Source organism: Leucoraja erinacea, chromosome 26 (genome assembly GCF_028641065.1).
Source record: "Leucoraja erinacea ecotype New England chromosome 26, Leri_hhj_1, whole genome shotgun sequence".
In the NCBI taxonomy this organism is placed as follows: Eukaryota; Metazoa; Chordata; class Chondrichthyes; order Rajiformes; family Rajidae; genus Leucoraja; species Leucoraja erinaceus.
The window spans coordinates 19,650,557-19,667,735 of NC_073402.1; the positions used below are offsets into that span (position 1 = coordinate 19,650,557).

Consider the following 17,179-nt stretch of genomic DNA (forward strand, 5'->3'; position numbering starts at 1 on the left):
AGTCGCGCCGCCTACTGGACTCACCTAGTGTTTTCTGAGTCGTTCGTAACTGTCACTGTATGTCATGTTGTTACTTGTGGGCGGAGCACCAAGGCAAATTCCTTGTGTGTGAATACTTGGCCAATAAAATTACTTACTTACTTACTTATTCTTCAACATCTACATCTTCTTTGATAATAGTACTACCCAAATTCAATTCCTCTGCCATCTGGAAGATGAAGAGCAGAAGATTCCTTTGAACATCATCCCTAAACCGATGATTCCTCCTTCATTGGTGTCTCGTGAAAACTGGAATTTCCTATCCGTACCATCTGAACACGAGGGGGGAATGAGCAAAAAAATTACATCCTGTGAATAAATTGTAAGTAGCACATCAGCGCAAAATACTATAGAGTGGCACAGTGGCGCAGCGGTAGAGTTACTGCCTTACAGCGAATGCAGCGCCAGAGACCCGGGTTTGATCCTGACCACGGGTGCTGTCTGTACGGAGTTTGTACGTTTTCCCCGTGACCTGCGTGGGTTTTGTCCGAGATCTTCGGTTTCCTCCCACACTCCAAAGACGTACAGGCATGTAGGTTAATTGGCTTGGTAAATGTAAAAAAAAAAATTGTCCCTAGTGGGTAGAGGATAGTGTTAATGTACGGGGATCGCTGGTCGGCGCGGACCCGGTGGACCGAAATGGCCTGTTTCCGCGCTGTATCTTTAAACTAAACCATACTAAAAAAACTAAACTACTAGCATACGTACAAGGCAGAAAATGTAAGGACCATGAGGGACAAGTAGTGGTTTAGACCAATTTTAATGTCAGCTATTGAGGAATTAGCAACTCGGCTGACAATAATGAGAAGACTTAATGGGAGGAGAGTAATAGTCTTTGGGGAAGAACTGCAGCCATCAGAAGGCTTATCGCAGTCACTTCACTGTACATCATGACATTGCAGCATTGCAGTGTGTAATGTTCCCTGTGGGTTGTGGCAATGTGTACGTTCTACATTGTGTGGATATTATTCAAGGGCAGTAATTTCACAAGGTTAACACATTGAGAGAAGCGCTCTTTTTTTTGTTAAACAATATGGTTTTTAACAAAATTTAACAAAACCATATTGTTATATGTTACATGGTATAACAATATTGAATGTTATTGAATTTATTGTAAATTCAATATTGTACTAAATCTGTTATGGGCCATGAATTTCTTTGGACCTACTTTCGTGCTCTGAGCTTTGGTGGTGCAGTTCAATTAGCTTGAGTCGGCATCACCATGTATTAAACAGATTGTGGCTTTTGGAAAACAAATGCAATATTCCTGACTATTCACTAACTCGACATTAGTTTTCCAGTTTACATTTTACAATTCCAGAGCAGGGTATAGAGCAAGCCATGTCATTGAATGATTTCCCGCGGGCCTTGTGATATTACAATATGTTTCATTCAGGAGAAATGATTGTGTTACAATGAAATGGCTGTTGCTTGTTTAACTGAACATGTCACTGCACAGTAGCAGTCCTCTGGGTGCGATGAAATCATTCCAGGCATGATTTCCTGCAGTCAAATTGGTTCTAATAAAAACTGAAGATGGGTTTCGGCCCGAACGTTGCCTACTTCCTTCGCTCCATAGATGCTGCTGCACCCGCTGAGTTTCTCCAGCATTTTTGTGTACCTCCGATTTTCCAGCATCTGCAGTTCCTTCTTAAACTCTAATAAAAACGAGTTCATTTTCAAAATTTATTTTGATGGAATTTCTAGATCAGTTTCTTGCTATTTATCCTATTGTTTAAGACACGTTATGTATTTGGTTTAATAGTTTTATTGGAAAATTCCTGTGTAGGAAGGAACTGCAGATGCTGGTTTAAACCAAAAATAGACACAAAATGCTGGAGTATTTCAGCAGGTCAGACAGAGACAAAGACATTGAAGAAGCCTGAAGATGGGTCTAGACCCGAAACGTCACCTGTTCATTTTCTCCAGGGATGCTGCCTGACCCGCTGAGTTACTCCAGCACTTTGTGCCTATCTTCTATTTCCTCTATCCCTCATGGTTCACCACTTTTTTCTGCATCCTCCATGCAATCAGCAGGTTGAGCCTGGGGGCACCCAGATGTGCACAGTTGGATGCCACATCACTTGTGCCCATGGATGGCATGGACCTCTCAAGCAAGAACGTCACCCATTCCTTCTCTCCAGAGATGCTGCCTGTCCCATTGAGTTACTCCAGCTTTTCGTGTCTATCACCATCCTACAAGGTCAGCTTTGGCCACACGTTCTGACTCCTTGATGAACAGGTCCAGCGAAGGGTAAAAACGACTCTTTTAAGTTACAAGCAAGTTGCATATCTTCCGTTATCCCTGACCTCCCCTCACCACTTTGCCTATCTCATCTATTTGTGGTCCCAATTTTCTCCCACCTTGATTGTCCAATCGAATAGAAAGTCCCAATCTCCCTTCTTAGCAGCCCCTAAGCCACACAACCGAGATCCATCAGCCATCTGCATCCTTTGTTTGCAAGGTAAGCAAATGAAAGCTCTGAGACCTCATTAAGGTGGAAGGCCTGTTCTAATGAACACAACATCTCAGGCATATTGCCCCAGTAGTGTTTCCTGTGCTGGCCACTTGCATAAAACGTATTTTGGCTGACTGTACTTTTTTTTTTAGTTGGGGAAGAATTCTAGCCCATTATTTTCCACAGGCAGGCAGATCAACAATGAAAGTGCATGAATTTAAGCTATTAGTGAGCATGCATGATGATCTGCCAAGTGGAGCTTGATACGACGTTCAGGCAATTTAACTGTGACCGTAAAAAAGAGAATTGTTATGTAGTAGCAGTACAAGGAGATAGGTGACGTTGTTTAGATACTTGGTATTTTTTTTTAAATTAGGTTTTAATCAGGATTAATTTTCTTTCAATTATTTCTAGTGAGTTTAGCCATCTTTAAACTCATGTTGCTGATTCTGAGGGAAGTGTTCCTGAGAATTCATTGCAAAACCATTTCTCTGCTAGACAAAAATATTTGTTTCCCATAGTAACCCATGCTGTCGGTATGCTAGATACACTTGCTATAATTTCACCTCATTAAACAATTACCCGAACACAACGTATTTTTTTTGTGAACATATACCGTGTCCCGCCACTGATGAATATGAGACATTTTATTATTATTACTAGCTTGAATTTTTTTTTTTAAATGATGGGGAGAATATGCACAAGGTCAGCTTTTAGTAAGTCGGGTCATTCATAACCTGGGGGAGCCCCTGTATTGTAGTGTCAGATCAATATGGATACTATGTATGAGATGCAGTATGAGTGTGCCATGTATAATGCCTCGGTAAGCTCTCTGATGCGAGACTCAGGAGCAACCTTCGCTGCACCAGTGCAACATGTACACTTCCCATGCTACTTTTGTTTGGATTGAGATTCCCAACTCGTTTCCTAACTGGATTCCAGAGTTCCCCAGGCTTCACTCCTGGGTCAAAGTAGCAAAGCTAAATCTAACCAAAAAGAAACACCACAGGTGCAAGTATGGAAGATTCATATTTCCAGTGGGTTTGTATCAAAAAATTTTGAGAGACTCAAAATCATTTAATATTTCAAAAGAAATGTTTCAAAACCCAGAAGGTGTTACCAAAGCTGACCTTGTGTGGAAATAAGACACAAAATACTGGAGTAACTCAGCAGGACAAGCAGCATCTCTGGAGAGAAAGATTGGGTGACGTTTTGGGTTGAGACCCTTCTTCAGTCTAGTGGAAGTCCGGTTCTGCTTGAGAGGTCCATCCCATCCATGAGCACGAGTGCTGTGGCATCAAGTCTCCATGCCATTTTTCTGACATCTTTCCTTTTAATGTCTATGCCCAGTATTTGGAGCAAAATTTAAAGGACCTACAGCTGGACTTGAGATTGGTGAACAGCAGCACAAATTTGGTGCATCATTTCCCTTGAGTGCCATGAAACTATATCTGTGATTTTTCAGATCAAAATATAATGCAATTACTGTAATCCCTGGCGTTGCTGGACCAACATGGCGTTGCTGACCAACGGAGTGATGATTTCCCACGGGCGTGTCGCCATGTGATAAATGCACCCAGATTGGTAATGGTTTTCCACTGCAATTGCCGACGCAAAATAAGTAAGCATTATAACAGCTACTGAAAGTAACCACTCAATATTTTAAAAGTTGTCAAATTTTATATTTGTGTGCAATCAAAATCCGGATTTTGAATCACAGTGGTGTCCTTTATCAACATTGTGCAATATTTTTCACATTTCAACAAAAGTTGACATTCCCAACAATGTACAAGTCACATCGTTGCACCGTGTTAAGACGATGTATAAATCATTCTTGATCACGTTGTTCCAAACTGTGACTAAGTTATTGAGGGATTGGTGGAGAGAACTGACCATCCGATGGGTGAATTGAATGGCCAATGGAGTGAGTTGAGTGTCCGGTGGGCGAGCTGATTCATGAAGTACGGCAGAGTGAGCAGACTAATAGTGAGGGGGCTGAGGGCGGAGGTGACCAGAGGACTGAGGGGATGGGATGGGTGGAGGGAGGGGACGGGTGGAGGGAGGGGACGGTTGGAGTGAGTGACCCGGCAGAGTGAGGGGACTGTCTGGTGGATGGAGCTGACCAGCCAGTGGAGGGAGTTGATCAAGTGGTGTAGGAAGCTGACCATCTGGTGAATGGAGTGACTGTCCAGTGGAGCGAACTGAGAATCAGGTGTGGTGAGGTGACAATCTGGTCAGTGAGCCAAGCGTCACATGTGACCATAATGTGGGTGAGGCAATGAATGGTGACCTCACTACAATTCTAAACTTCCTCACCTCATAGAGGGCATCCAGTGGATGGACAACATCTGTTTGTTGGAGCTCTGCACCAAGCAATTGGTGACTGTCAGCAAATACTGACCCCCTGCCAGCAATGACCAAATCTATTGAAAGGATTCATTCCATCGAAGGCTATATTTCTGATATATTCTCTCCATTTCACATGGAGATTTTCTACGAAGTTACTAGCAACACTTTTTTTTTTTAATCAATTAACCAATGCAAATTAAATACACATTGCATCAATGTGCAAAAATGCAGAAAGCAACATAAAGGTAAAGGTCGGAAAATGTTCCTATTACATTTATTTAAAAAATGTAATAAAATAAAATCTTGAGTCTTAAATCTTTTTTTTTTAAATCGAAGCATTGCAAAATTCTTGAATCTGCAGCTGAAGTAAAGTCAATTGTAGAAACATTAAAAAAATATACATATTGAATTTGGTCTGCTTTTTAACCTCTAATATGAAATCCAATAAAATGTAACACATTTATACCCTTTCAGGCTGCTGGATCATTAACATCATCCTGAAGCCTCCAAAAGGTAAGGGTGTTCATATAACCTTGGTAACGGCTGTTTTCCCGTTCTCCCGTTCCAACACCCCGGCGAGAGGGCCTGAGCATCGGGCCGCCCGTGGCGGCGACAGAGGGGGGCTCGGGAGGCCCCCGACCACGGGTTAACAACAGAGGAGGATGACTGAACTTTGGTGCCTTCCCTCACAGTGGGAAACTTTGATTCCACTGTGTGGGGATGTTTGTGTTAAAGAATATCGTGTTCTGTGTTCTTTTTTTTATTCGTATGGGTGTATGGTGACCACACATTTCACTGTACCATTAGTGCATGTGACAATAAATGTCTCTTGGCTTGTCTTGTCTTTTGCTTCCACTCAATGAAGCATTTAGAATCAAGACCAGTTCCCAATGAAGATGGAAAACCTTTACTTAATACTCTCTATTTTCAAAAAGAGTAAGTTTTCCCATTTGAGAGCAATTGGTTTAAAGAAACTTTACATCCATACATTTATTAGTAAAGCCTGTAATGGTCAGTATTTTACCATGAAATAGCAGAACACAATTGAAGGTTATAAAACAAACAATTTAAAATCCTATATGATAAATTAAATGTGACCATTTAGTTACAACATTATGCTGCATGGATGTGAAGTCACCAGCAGATTCTTTACCCTTGAGATTGGTTACCAAGCCTTTTAGCTGGTCATCACACAAAACAGTGATTGGCTTGGCATTCTGTACACATTAACTTTGCATTTAGTGTGGTAGAAACAAGGAACTGCAGATGCTGGTTTACAAAACAGGACACAGAGTATTGCAGTAACTCAGCAGATCCGGCAGCATCTCTTGAGAATATATCCAAAAATATCTGACAGTGTTCCGCTGGAATGGCTTTGTGATTCTTTATAGTACAAAACAAAATCCAATCTTCGTTTGTTGCAGGAGTTATCAGTGCCCAAAAATCTTTGCTTTCCTGGAATTGCGTTTTATTCAGGGAATGCGCACTTTTTCCATTCCACAGCTGACTACTAGTGCCTCAAGGCAGATGGTGGTCACACCCAGAACTTCACCGTAGTGGCTGCCAAGAGTTCACTGTCTTCGTCAACTTCCTGAATTTGCTCCAGAGGTTTTCGTATGACCTGTCGGAGACCAAGGAGGCAGAACAACAAGCAGTGGTTCAGAAACATCATGTAAGGGTGTCATGTTCAAGGCAAATGTAGAACTGGTGATGAATCGACCCACCCTTTACCATAGTGAAATCATCACCAGCTTAATAAAGGAAAAGGGAGGATATGCACCTGACAAGGTCAACATTAAATACATGAGAAAATATCCATCACTGCCTGCACACGCTTGCTACACATTTGGTTCTACTGAAGGAACTGAAGGAAATGTGTCTAATCAGTAGTTGGCCCTCTGGCATGCTTTACAGTGCTCGGAACCAAAGATGAGATTTCCTTGCTTGCTTTTAAAAACTTTTACTTTAATATTTATCCATGTTGAATTTATCCACACCAGTGTGATTAAGTGGTATTTAAGATTTTATTTGCTCTAAATTTCAAGCTGCCTGCGTGTGCATATCTTAGGTGAAAGTTCAATATCTTTATGACCGGTGACACACCTTTTTTGGGTACACACCTGGTGTAACTGCATCAACTAGTTTTGTTTGAACATCTCTGTCACGGCACTTGTGATTCTGCCGCACTGACTGTGGGGGTGGTGGTGGGAGAGGGAGACAGGAAAGAAAGCTAGAAGAGAGTAGGGGCAGGACAGAGCCTATCCAGTCATAGGTGAAACCAAGCCAGGAGGTTTCTATATAAAATAAAACAATAAAGCTATTGTCTGAATCCTTTTGTAAAATTTACTTTAGAGAGTTTTGGTTCACAGTTACCGTGGTGCTGCAAGTAAGATGGGTTGTATATTTTAAAACAAATAGATGCACAGTTAGTAAACCCAGCTCAAGGTGAATGTTTGTGCTGTCTCGTCAATTATGAAGAGTTAACTTAACACCAAAAAGCTGTCTATCAACTCTCTTCCAAAGGGCAGTGATTTAAATGGTGGGTATGTTCAATGAGCTGCCAGAGGAGGTAGTTGAGGCAGATACAATAACAACATTTAAAAGACACTTGGCCAGGTGCATGGATAGGAAAGGTTTTGAGGGCCAAATGCAGGCAAATGGGACCAGCTTAGGCTTTTGGTCACATTGGGCTGAAGGGCCTGTTTCTGTGATGAATTACTCTAATAAGAATAAAATTGGTCCTTAAATGTAAGCAAAGTTCTCTTCAGGAATGCAAGTCCAAACTAATAATGCATAAAAATTGCATAAGAGTTGTGAGATATTTGCTTTGCTACAAATGAAAAAATGAATTTAATAGCATGAATGTGTTTATCAAATCAAATGAGACTCATTCCCACTTAGTGAAAGTTGATTTGCTCTCCTACCTGTTCACGTTGCTTCTTGGCTCCCAATAAGTTCATTGAGATAAAAAAACTTTTAATAGATAGGAAAGACTCCAGACCCGTCAGTAACAGACATGGAACCCACATTGCAAGTGTGGTATCCTACGGTATCCTATGAGACAAAATATTAGATGGATTACCCACGATAACACCATAGTCATATTGCAGTTGGACAATAAGATGTTCAGAGGTTGCAGTTGTGTGAATTAAGATTGGCTGTCCAACATCCTAGTTATACTGCTTACAATTTTCTTTCCTTTTGAAGGCACTCCATCATTTGTCTTCACATACCACAGACGGAGTGATCAAAACATAATTCAGCAAGATGAACATTTTTTGCTCTCCTATCCCTTCAGTTACCTGGAGAATAGGTCGGACACTGCTTTGTTGAACCCAATCTATAGCTGTGCATTCAACCAAATCCTGACACGCCATGTGAGGAGATTGTAGGATGTGTGAACATAGCAGATTTGAAGGAATGCCTTGAAAGTGTAGTGAGTGTAGAAGGGCAGAATCCTAGAGTTTATTGTCTAGTTCTCTGAAGGCATAGGGTCAAATGAGGGAGCTAGAAGATGGTAAGTAGGAACGTGAATTCATGCTAGATTTATTCCTTGTTGTTATGGGTTTTAAGCCCACCCTTGCTCCTGGCTCATAGCCTTGCATGTTCTCCAAGTACTTGTTCTGCTGCATGTTAACTGTGGTGAAGTTCCTACCCCCAAGTTCCAGGCCCTATCACTCTTTGAGTGAAATAATTTATTCTCAACTCCCTTATAATCCTTCTACCAACTCGCCTCCATTCACACTTCCTCTTATTGGCCTTTCCAAAAAGGCAAACAGGCTGCCTTAATTTCTCTAACAAGGAATCCAGTTATGTCCCTGTCCCTTATGCCCCTGCCCCACTTAGGAAACCTGAACGGAAACCTCTGGAGACTTTGTGCCCCACTCAAGGTTTCCGTGCGGTTCACGGAGGTTCCCGGAGGTTTTTGTCAGTCTCCCTACCAGCTTCCACTACCTGCAACCTCCGGGAACCGCACGGAAACCTTGGGTGGGGTGCAAAATCTCCAGAGGTTTCCGTTCAATTTCCTAAGTGGGACAGGGGCATAATTCTATGTACCTTACCCCTTCAGTCACTTTTGCTTCAAAGAAAACACCCATCACCTTGTCAGTCCCTCCTTATAATAATATTCTTCTGTTCGATACTTGTACATCTTTGCACTCTCGTGTCATCGCATCCTGTGTGGGGATCAGAATTATACACCTCACTCCAACTGAGCCCTATTAATACTGCATATTTGTAACATGTCCTCATCCTTCTCTTCTTGTGTGTGGAAACAAAGTAAAGACAAGTTCCTTGTATGAATTCTTAAGCACTTTCTTCTACGTGTCAGGCTCAGAGATTTGTGGACATGCCCTCTTCAAGATCACTCTGTCCTTTTACACATCCTAGTGCAACGAGTATTCCCATACCGCGTCCACCAGTCCCAAATACGTTGCCTCAGTATGCCCAGACTGAACTCTATTTTCTGTCCACCTAACCATTCTGTTGATGTTTTCCTTTGGCTTCGATCTTTCTTCCTAGCCGTTAATTACTTAGCCATTTTTTTTTTTTGTCATTGGCAAAATGCTCAATTGAGGTTCTACATTAAATCCAGAAACATTTACATGTAACTTGAAAAGCAAGAGCCTAGGTATGGGGCCCGTGAACAACCCTCTCTTCCTCCTGGGTGTTAACTCAGCTTGGCAAGAAAGCTGGATCACTTCGCAGTTTGAAAAAGGCAAGTTCCAGATAAAATTCACTGTAATGCAACCCAAAACTGCAGTGCAGTTCACTCTAGTGCATTACAGAATGGCAGTGCAGTTCACAAGTGCAGCACAAAAAGTTTGCATTACGCGAGGGAACTTCAACGACATGAAATAAGAAAGAGCAAAGTTGGACTGTGCAAACTGCAAAGGCTGTGTTATCAAGTGCTTGATCCGGGAACCACCAAGAGATTCAAGTAAAACTGCAGCAGAAATGACAATTTGACAGTCAGATAAACATCATCGCAATTGACAAAACAGTCTGTGCTAATAACAACATTTTATTATACATTAACCATCCTTGGTGAGACAAACACAACAGAAGCCTTGTGAGAATAGCTATAAAAGAGATTTGTCGATAGCAATGGTTTCGACACACTGTTTCTCAGGCTTGGAATATGGATCATAGCAGCATTCGAGCAGCTGAACAACAATTTGGAATTGAATTACTAAAATATTAATGAGCTGTTTTCATTTTCTGCTGGGTTTCTAGTTGGTGTGTAGCTGTGTGTCTAAGACATTATGCCCCTTTTTTAGCCCAAAGGTGGCGACTGAGATTGCTGCTGGCGGCTAATATTGTTATGATTCCAAGGATAGTATCTCATCCACATTCTGTTCTTCACAAGGGTTAGAAACAATGGGCTATATGGCAGGAGATTATGACTTGTCTTCACCAATCTTCACCTATCCTACACATTATACGAGATATTTTCCATTTTTAGTTACAAACCAACAAACAAAGGTATGAATATTGATTTCTCTAACTTCAAATTCCCTCTCTCTCCATCCCTTCCCCACCCTAGTCATCATACTAGTTTCACTAACGTCCTGCCAAGTTCCACTGTTTGTATCACTCATTATTACCTGCCCCACAGCCAACAATGGACCATTGTGGGCTCGTCCCTTCCTTGATCATCGTATCTTTAGCATATCATTCATTCATTTGTACTATGTACCTTCCATGTCTCTCATTTCCCTCTCCCCTGGCACTGTCTGAAGAGGGGTCTCGACCCGAAACATCACCTATTTCTTTTCTCAAGAGATGCTGCCTGACAAGCTGATTTACTCCAGCTTTTTTGTGTTTAACATTTTTAAAGGATGGGGAGAGGGTGGTTGGACTTTATTTCTCAGGCAATTGTCATAAACCCCTGTGATGTGAATTAATTACAGATTTACTGAAATGGTGTTCAGGCCATAGCTCTCAAGTCAGATGTGACTCAAGATGTCTGATTTCTGTATTAGGTAATGAAACTTTACTATACCAGTCTTAATCTATGGTGATTAGACTACAATTCCAATGCTAACCATGCCAATTAAAAACTAATTCGACGGTGCACTCCTCTTGTTGACAATTATATCCCATGTGAAAACATCACAAAACTAAACATGGCAAAAGTAATGAGAAGACTAAAATACAAACATGAATGCAAATCTATTAGAGGCGGGAGAGAATACAATGCCTTCATTGTGCCTGTTAGTAGAAGAAAAGGCGGCGGCTTAACATGCAAACAAATCGACTGGTTAGACTTGATTGTTACGGGTGTCAAAGCTTATGGGGAGAAAGCAGGAGAATGAAGCTGAGAGGGAAAAAATACATCAGCTATGATCGAATGGCAGAGCAGACTCCATGGGTCAAATGGCCTAGTTCTGCTTCTATGCCTTATGGTCTTATGGACTGTGCTATTTAAAAAAAAAACATTAAAAGCAACAGGGGAAATTGACTGACTCTCCAACACAAAATGTCCTTTTGAATTGGCATCTCAGACACATTCCAATTGTACAGAACTCACTCTAAATTAAACTCCGAGGCATGTAGTTAAAATGCATGCCAAAAATAAGTTAGCCAAATGTACTTTTTTTATTGCAGTGAAAATTTATCTGGTGAATATTTTAAAGGATTGGACTGTATCCGTTGCTATGTATTTACAATGATTGTTTGGCTGATGCTCAGCTGGGCAAACAGTAATGCTGTTTCTTTGGTTAATAGTGATTATGAATGTGGCCCCAGAGGCTCATAATTGTGAGTGCCACTGAATTAAACCAATAAATGATCCATGTGATACAGTGTAATACTGCTACATAATGCGGAGAAAATATTAATGCAGAAACAATATGATTGTTTCCACAGACCACAGTGTTCGCACATTAGTTTAATTGTTTAGGATATACAATCTGTTCTTACTTTGAATGAAGCTCCTTCAAATTATCTGTTCATTTGATTTGAGATTTAAAACAGCCCACCAGAGATTCGTGAAGTCAACACGAACCAAACAACTCCTGTGCAGTTTTATTAAACCTGGTTAATTCTTCGTTCTTGTACTTTGAGTGAATGTGTGTTAAATTACTGGGATAAGCTGTAAATGGATTTAACTCGTAATGAAGCTTACAGGGCCTGTCCCACTTGGGCGTCATTGCGCGTCAGATGGCGCGTAAAGATTTTGTACATCCCAAAATCCTGGCGCGCCGCACACAACCGCGCGTCACTGCATAAGTCACCAAGCACCATGCACGCGTAATGTGCACCATGCACGAGTCGTGACGCATAGATTATCTCGCGTAAATAACGTGCAAATGACGCCCACGTGGAACAGGCCCTTAAGTGCACACTGATGAGGAAATACAGAGCAAGTAGTCGTAGCAAGTGTAAACTTACAAAAATTCTGGTTGGGTCAAACGGACATTCGTTTGTTACTTGTATAACATCCTTAAAGGAGTTGAGATGACAGACTGCCAGCAACGTCCGTCCTCCATTTGCAATGGTCACCACCACAGAGGCTCCCAGTGCCAGTACACAGGCGATGGTAATGAGTGAGTTGAACATACTACTTGTGAATACAACATACTGCTGCATAATTGAACAGAAAAAAAAATATTGTCATCACAGATGAAAACAATAATCCTGAGCAATCACTGAGCAATCCTTTTCTTTGAATACAGTCGAATGCAACTCAAGCTGGAAAGGGTGCAGAAACGTTTTCTAGCTGGAAAGAGTGCAGAGAAGAATCATGAGGATGTTGCCAGGGCTCTAAGGCCTGAAATCTAGAGAGAGGTCAAACAGGCTAGGACTTTATTCCTTGGAGCGCAGGATTTTAGAGGTTTGTGCAAATTCATGATCGGAATAGGTTGGGCAGAGACAGAGTCTCTCGCCCAGAGTAGGGGAATCCAGAACCAGAGGACATAAGTTTAAGTTGAGGGGGAAAAGATTTAATGGGAACCTGAATGGTCATCATTTCACACAAAGGGTAGTGGGTGTATGAGACGAGCTGCTTCAGGAAGTAATTGAGGCCGGTAGTACTGCAATGTTTAAGAAACATTTGGACAGATATATGGATAGGACAGGTTGAGAGGACTTTAGGCCAAACACAGGCAGGTGGGACTAGTGTAGATGGCCAAGTTGGGCTGAAGGTATGTTTCCGCACTGTCTGAATCTATGACTCAAAATACACCTGTAGAAGAAGTGTAATGAGATAGGGAGTGATCAGATGGCATTCAGCCTTAAATCCTAACTTGTGTGGTTAGCACTTCTGATGCTAGTCTGTTGCGTCTCATATTGTATGTCCCGTTCGTTCCAATTTACTAATAGTGACAATCTTTGGTCAGTGCACCCTTATTTTATGCAATTCTCCATCAGTAACATTCCCAAAATAGGAAATGACCTTAAAATCTTATTCTCATCCACCATTTGGCGTGCTTATTTTCCAAAAGGCCCAAACCCCCCCTTAGAGCAATTCCTATGTAGTAAAGACACCAAATGTTGGATAGGATAGATAATAGCAGCATGAAAAGAGACAGGGCATAATGAAATCGTTCTTCTCACCAGGAATGTTCGAGGAATGTTCCCGGATAACACAATCACTGCAATTCCAGTACAAATTGTCTGAAACAGAGATTTACAAGTGAAATCACAGCTTTCTCCAGTGCTATAGAAACTTGACAAGGCAGAATTAAAAGAAGTCAATAAATTACAGTGAAGAACCATTTGCAATCGGATCAATAATTGAGCATACGATCAGATAACACATGATAATATGGATTGGCACATTGGATGACATCCTGGAGGTTTTAGTCTGTGTTCATGGGTTCAGGGTGAAATTAAAAAAAAAAAAACGTATGTGGAGTCTTCCTGTGATTAGTTGTGTCTCTTTAACTTTAACTTTAAAAAAGGATGTATGGGGGGGAAATAACAAGTTTTGCAAATCCCAGATCCAACTTCAAGCCACAAACTTCTACTTTTAATGTGTGGCTTTGAGGGTGAAGTGGTGATCTGGTTCAAGGCAGCAGTTCAGTAATAAAATAAAGTTGTCATTCTAACTAAACCGAGCTTCTGATTTTAATCCTGGCTGACCAAGATTCCCAGAGTAGGGCAAAGTGGCAGCTGACGGGACGCGAGGATTGCTTCCTGGAAATTGTGGGGACAGGAAGAGCAGCTTTTCCCTGTTATCCAACACGAGTCCTCCAACACCCTGACACGTTCAACTGTGAGGATGAGGGGGCTAAATTCTGACTTCCTTACCCATGCATTTCTGTCATCTCCCTCCCAAACCCTGCAAGCCTAAAAAACAGGAATACGCACATAATAAGGATTTTTTTCTTAAATCAGCAACTCGGGAACCAAGAGGAATGGTTTGTATTAATCATAGCCTTGTTTCCTTCTGTGAAGGGTCAATTAAGTCAGAAGTCTAATCAGCCTTAATGTTTTAATTGCAGATCTTGGCTTCGATCAAAGCACTTCCCAATAATTTTCTACTTGATTATGTCAGTGAATGGTGCCTTAGCCAACTTTGCTATCTGGACTGCTATGTGCAAATTTGTGTGCCAGTAATTTTGTTTTCATGCCAAATGGAGCTAGTTCTATCCATCTACCAATGTTTCCAGCTATGGCACAAATATTAAATAAATTTCCATATGAACATAATTAATTAAGTATCATTACTTGCTACAGCCATGCATTAAATAGATGTTCAACTTTCAGTTTAAAAAAAAGCAAACAATCTTGAACAGTTTTGAACTGTTGCTATCATTTTTATGAAACCTGCTGCAGTTTATGGTTTAAGCAACATAACAGCAATCTTCCTTAAATCATCATCATTAAATAGCACTTGAGATTCTGAGGTTCAGCTGAGAGATTTAACCTCATAAACCTCACCAAGAAGCTCAAACAATCGTAGTCCTACTCCTACTTGTATTCTTGCATTGAGAGGTCAAACTGGACTCGTTTCAGGAAGGAAGCCTGCACAGTAAACATACCTGGCCACGCTCTTTTTCTAAGTTGTACGATTCCATAACTCTATAGTCATCATTCTAAAGAGTTCAAAAGTAAAATTATGTTATAAATAGGTTAACTATACCAGTATTCCCGAGATTGCAGCAAAAATGGTGGTCACAGAATACTCGGCAACAATGCCATTTCCGGGCAAAGTGAGGTGCCGTAGGACTGTTCCATGGACAATCGCTCCAAGTACGAAGTTCAAGTGGCCAGTTATAATTAAAGCAATTCCTATTTTCATCAGCTGCTTTCTATCCAGTGGATTATCTGAAATATGATGAAAAATAAATATTGATTATTCAATATTTCTTGAAATATTGAAATATTGACCTGCTGATTTCTCTCTTTTGAAAAGCAACTTGATCCAATCACGGGAAACGCCAACTGGACTTTCTTGTCCACTTCTGCAGGTGATTGTTTACCACACAACACTGACAAAACACTTCCATTTCACACCAGGGTCAAGTGAAGAAGGTTGGAGATTAGTCTAAAGAAGAAGTCGGGTTTGGAGAAGAATCCTGATGCTTGGCTCAATCAGTTCGTTCGACTGGCAAGTGGAATGTAAGCAAAATGTTTCCCTGTGTAACCTCTTATGATCTTCCTCAGGATGAATTCAGTTTTAATTCATTCATTCACAGAAGGTGGACATCATTGGCAATGATACCAAATAAAAATTCCCATCTCTACTGGCTCATGGAATAAAGAGATAATCTCACTAATAGGCCAGGCATCACGTACAGGCCAGGTAAGAATGATAGAAATCCTCTCCAAAGGGAACTGATTGACCAGATAATTGTTTTGATCAATAGTTTTATGGTTCATGTTACAGAGATGAGTTTTTAATCCCTCAACCCTGTAAATCATGGTGAATTTAAATCCTTCAAATACCAAGGTGACATCGCTGTATCTGTGATTCTAGTCTAGAATGCACTACTAGTAAGACTATGTAAAGTCTGAGGAAGGGCCCTGACTTGAAACATCACCTATCCATGTTCTCCAGAGATGCTGCCTGACCCGTTGAGTTACTCCAACACCAGGTGTCCTTTTGTACAAACCAGCATCTGCAATTCCTTTTCTCTACAATATGTAAATCTTTCTTGGGAAGGAGATTTTTATTTAATGTTATCCAGTCCAGATTACAGGATAACTCCCGATGAAAATGACTATTCATCTCATTGTATTTAATTTGTCCAGAAAGACACATAATGCCGCACTAAAACACAACACCCAAAGTGGAAAACTATGAACATTCACAACTCTCTCCTCAACTCAGTCTGATTCAGACAATCACCCGGGTTCTAGTCGAATCAATTCAAATCAAGTCAAGTTTATTGTCATACTCATAAGTAATGCTGACGTACAGGTGCAATGAAAATCTTGATGCATCAGCTTCAGAGACCTATAGACTCAGATAACACATGAAAACATAAATTACACAGAAATTCAGCAAGGCAGTGAAAATAAGTCTATGCAGAAAAGCCATTGGTGCAAAACATAATCAGAAACCCAAGCAGTAGCGGACTGGGTCTAAAAATATTGGTTGCCAGGAGACAAAGGGGTCCAACCCACAACTACAATACTATCATTTAACAGGGGCCCACTTGCCATCACTTGCTATCACTTCATCAGGGGCACACTTGCCATCGGGCAAGCTGACACCCTGGCCAGTCCGCCACTGAGCCCAAGAGGTGATCGGGGGATACATTCACAAGCTATGGTGAACAACCAGCAAAAACAGCCCCTTAGATTGTATCCTCAAAAATCCACTAAGGATTTTAAATATTTCGACTTTCATTTTTCCTCAGCTCCAGGGAATATATAGGTCTATTCTTTTCAATCTCAAAAATGCAGCACATTTGACATTGTCAGCTCCTCAAATAAATAAATCCCATATCTTCAGATTCCTATTGTGCATCCAATTCTTAGTTCTCGCTTTGTAATCATATCGCTGCGGAACGATGTGAAGGGAGGGGAGGGTACTGTTGTTGGCAGCAATGGGGGAGGATCATCCATCATCCATTAAACGTGGAGGTTGGACGGTGAGGGCAAGGTCATTTTAACATGGATCAGCGAAAGGGAATAGGATCAGAGAAAGGCAGAAGGTGCAGTAATGGTGGCCTCTTCCACACCACTGCTTCAGATAGAGCTTTCCCTCTCCACAAGCAAGAACTGCTTTTTCCTTAACAGATCTAATATTTGTATTTGATAACCATCAAATATTTTCTCAAGCTACTGCGCTGATGTCTCTTTTGGCTGTGGCTTAAAATCCTTTCAGCTTTCTGCATCCATTCAATATTGAAACCTGATGGCAACGCTCAGAGAAT

At 41.1% G+C, this 17,179-nt stretch overlaps 1 protein-coding gene across 1 annotated transcript in view; it reads right to left on the bottom strand.

Moving 5' to 3' along the window:
• Positions 1 to 5,620: 5,620 nt before the first annotated feature.
• The window catches only part of LOC129709755 (keratinocyte-associated protein 3-like), a 28,785-nt gene continuing 17,226 nt past the window's right edge, over positions 5,621 to 17,179 (bottom strand). The window contains exons 2-6 of the mRNA XM_055656313.1: positions 14,938 to 15,122; positions 13,407 to 13,466; positions 12,243 to 12,434; positions 7,772 to 7,891; positions 5,621 to 6,468 (exon numbers count right to left, since the gene is read on the bottom strand). Of these exons, the coding sequence (XP_055512288.1) occupies positions 6,382 to 6,468; positions 7,772 to 7,891; positions 12,243 to 12,434; positions 13,407 to 13,466; positions 14,938 to 15,122 (644 nt within the window). The 3' untranslated portion in view covers positions 5,621 to 6,381. The remainder of the gene's footprint in view (positions 6,469 to 7,771; positions 7,892 to 12,242; positions 12,435 to 13,406; positions 13,467 to 14,937; positions 15,123 to 17,179) is intronic.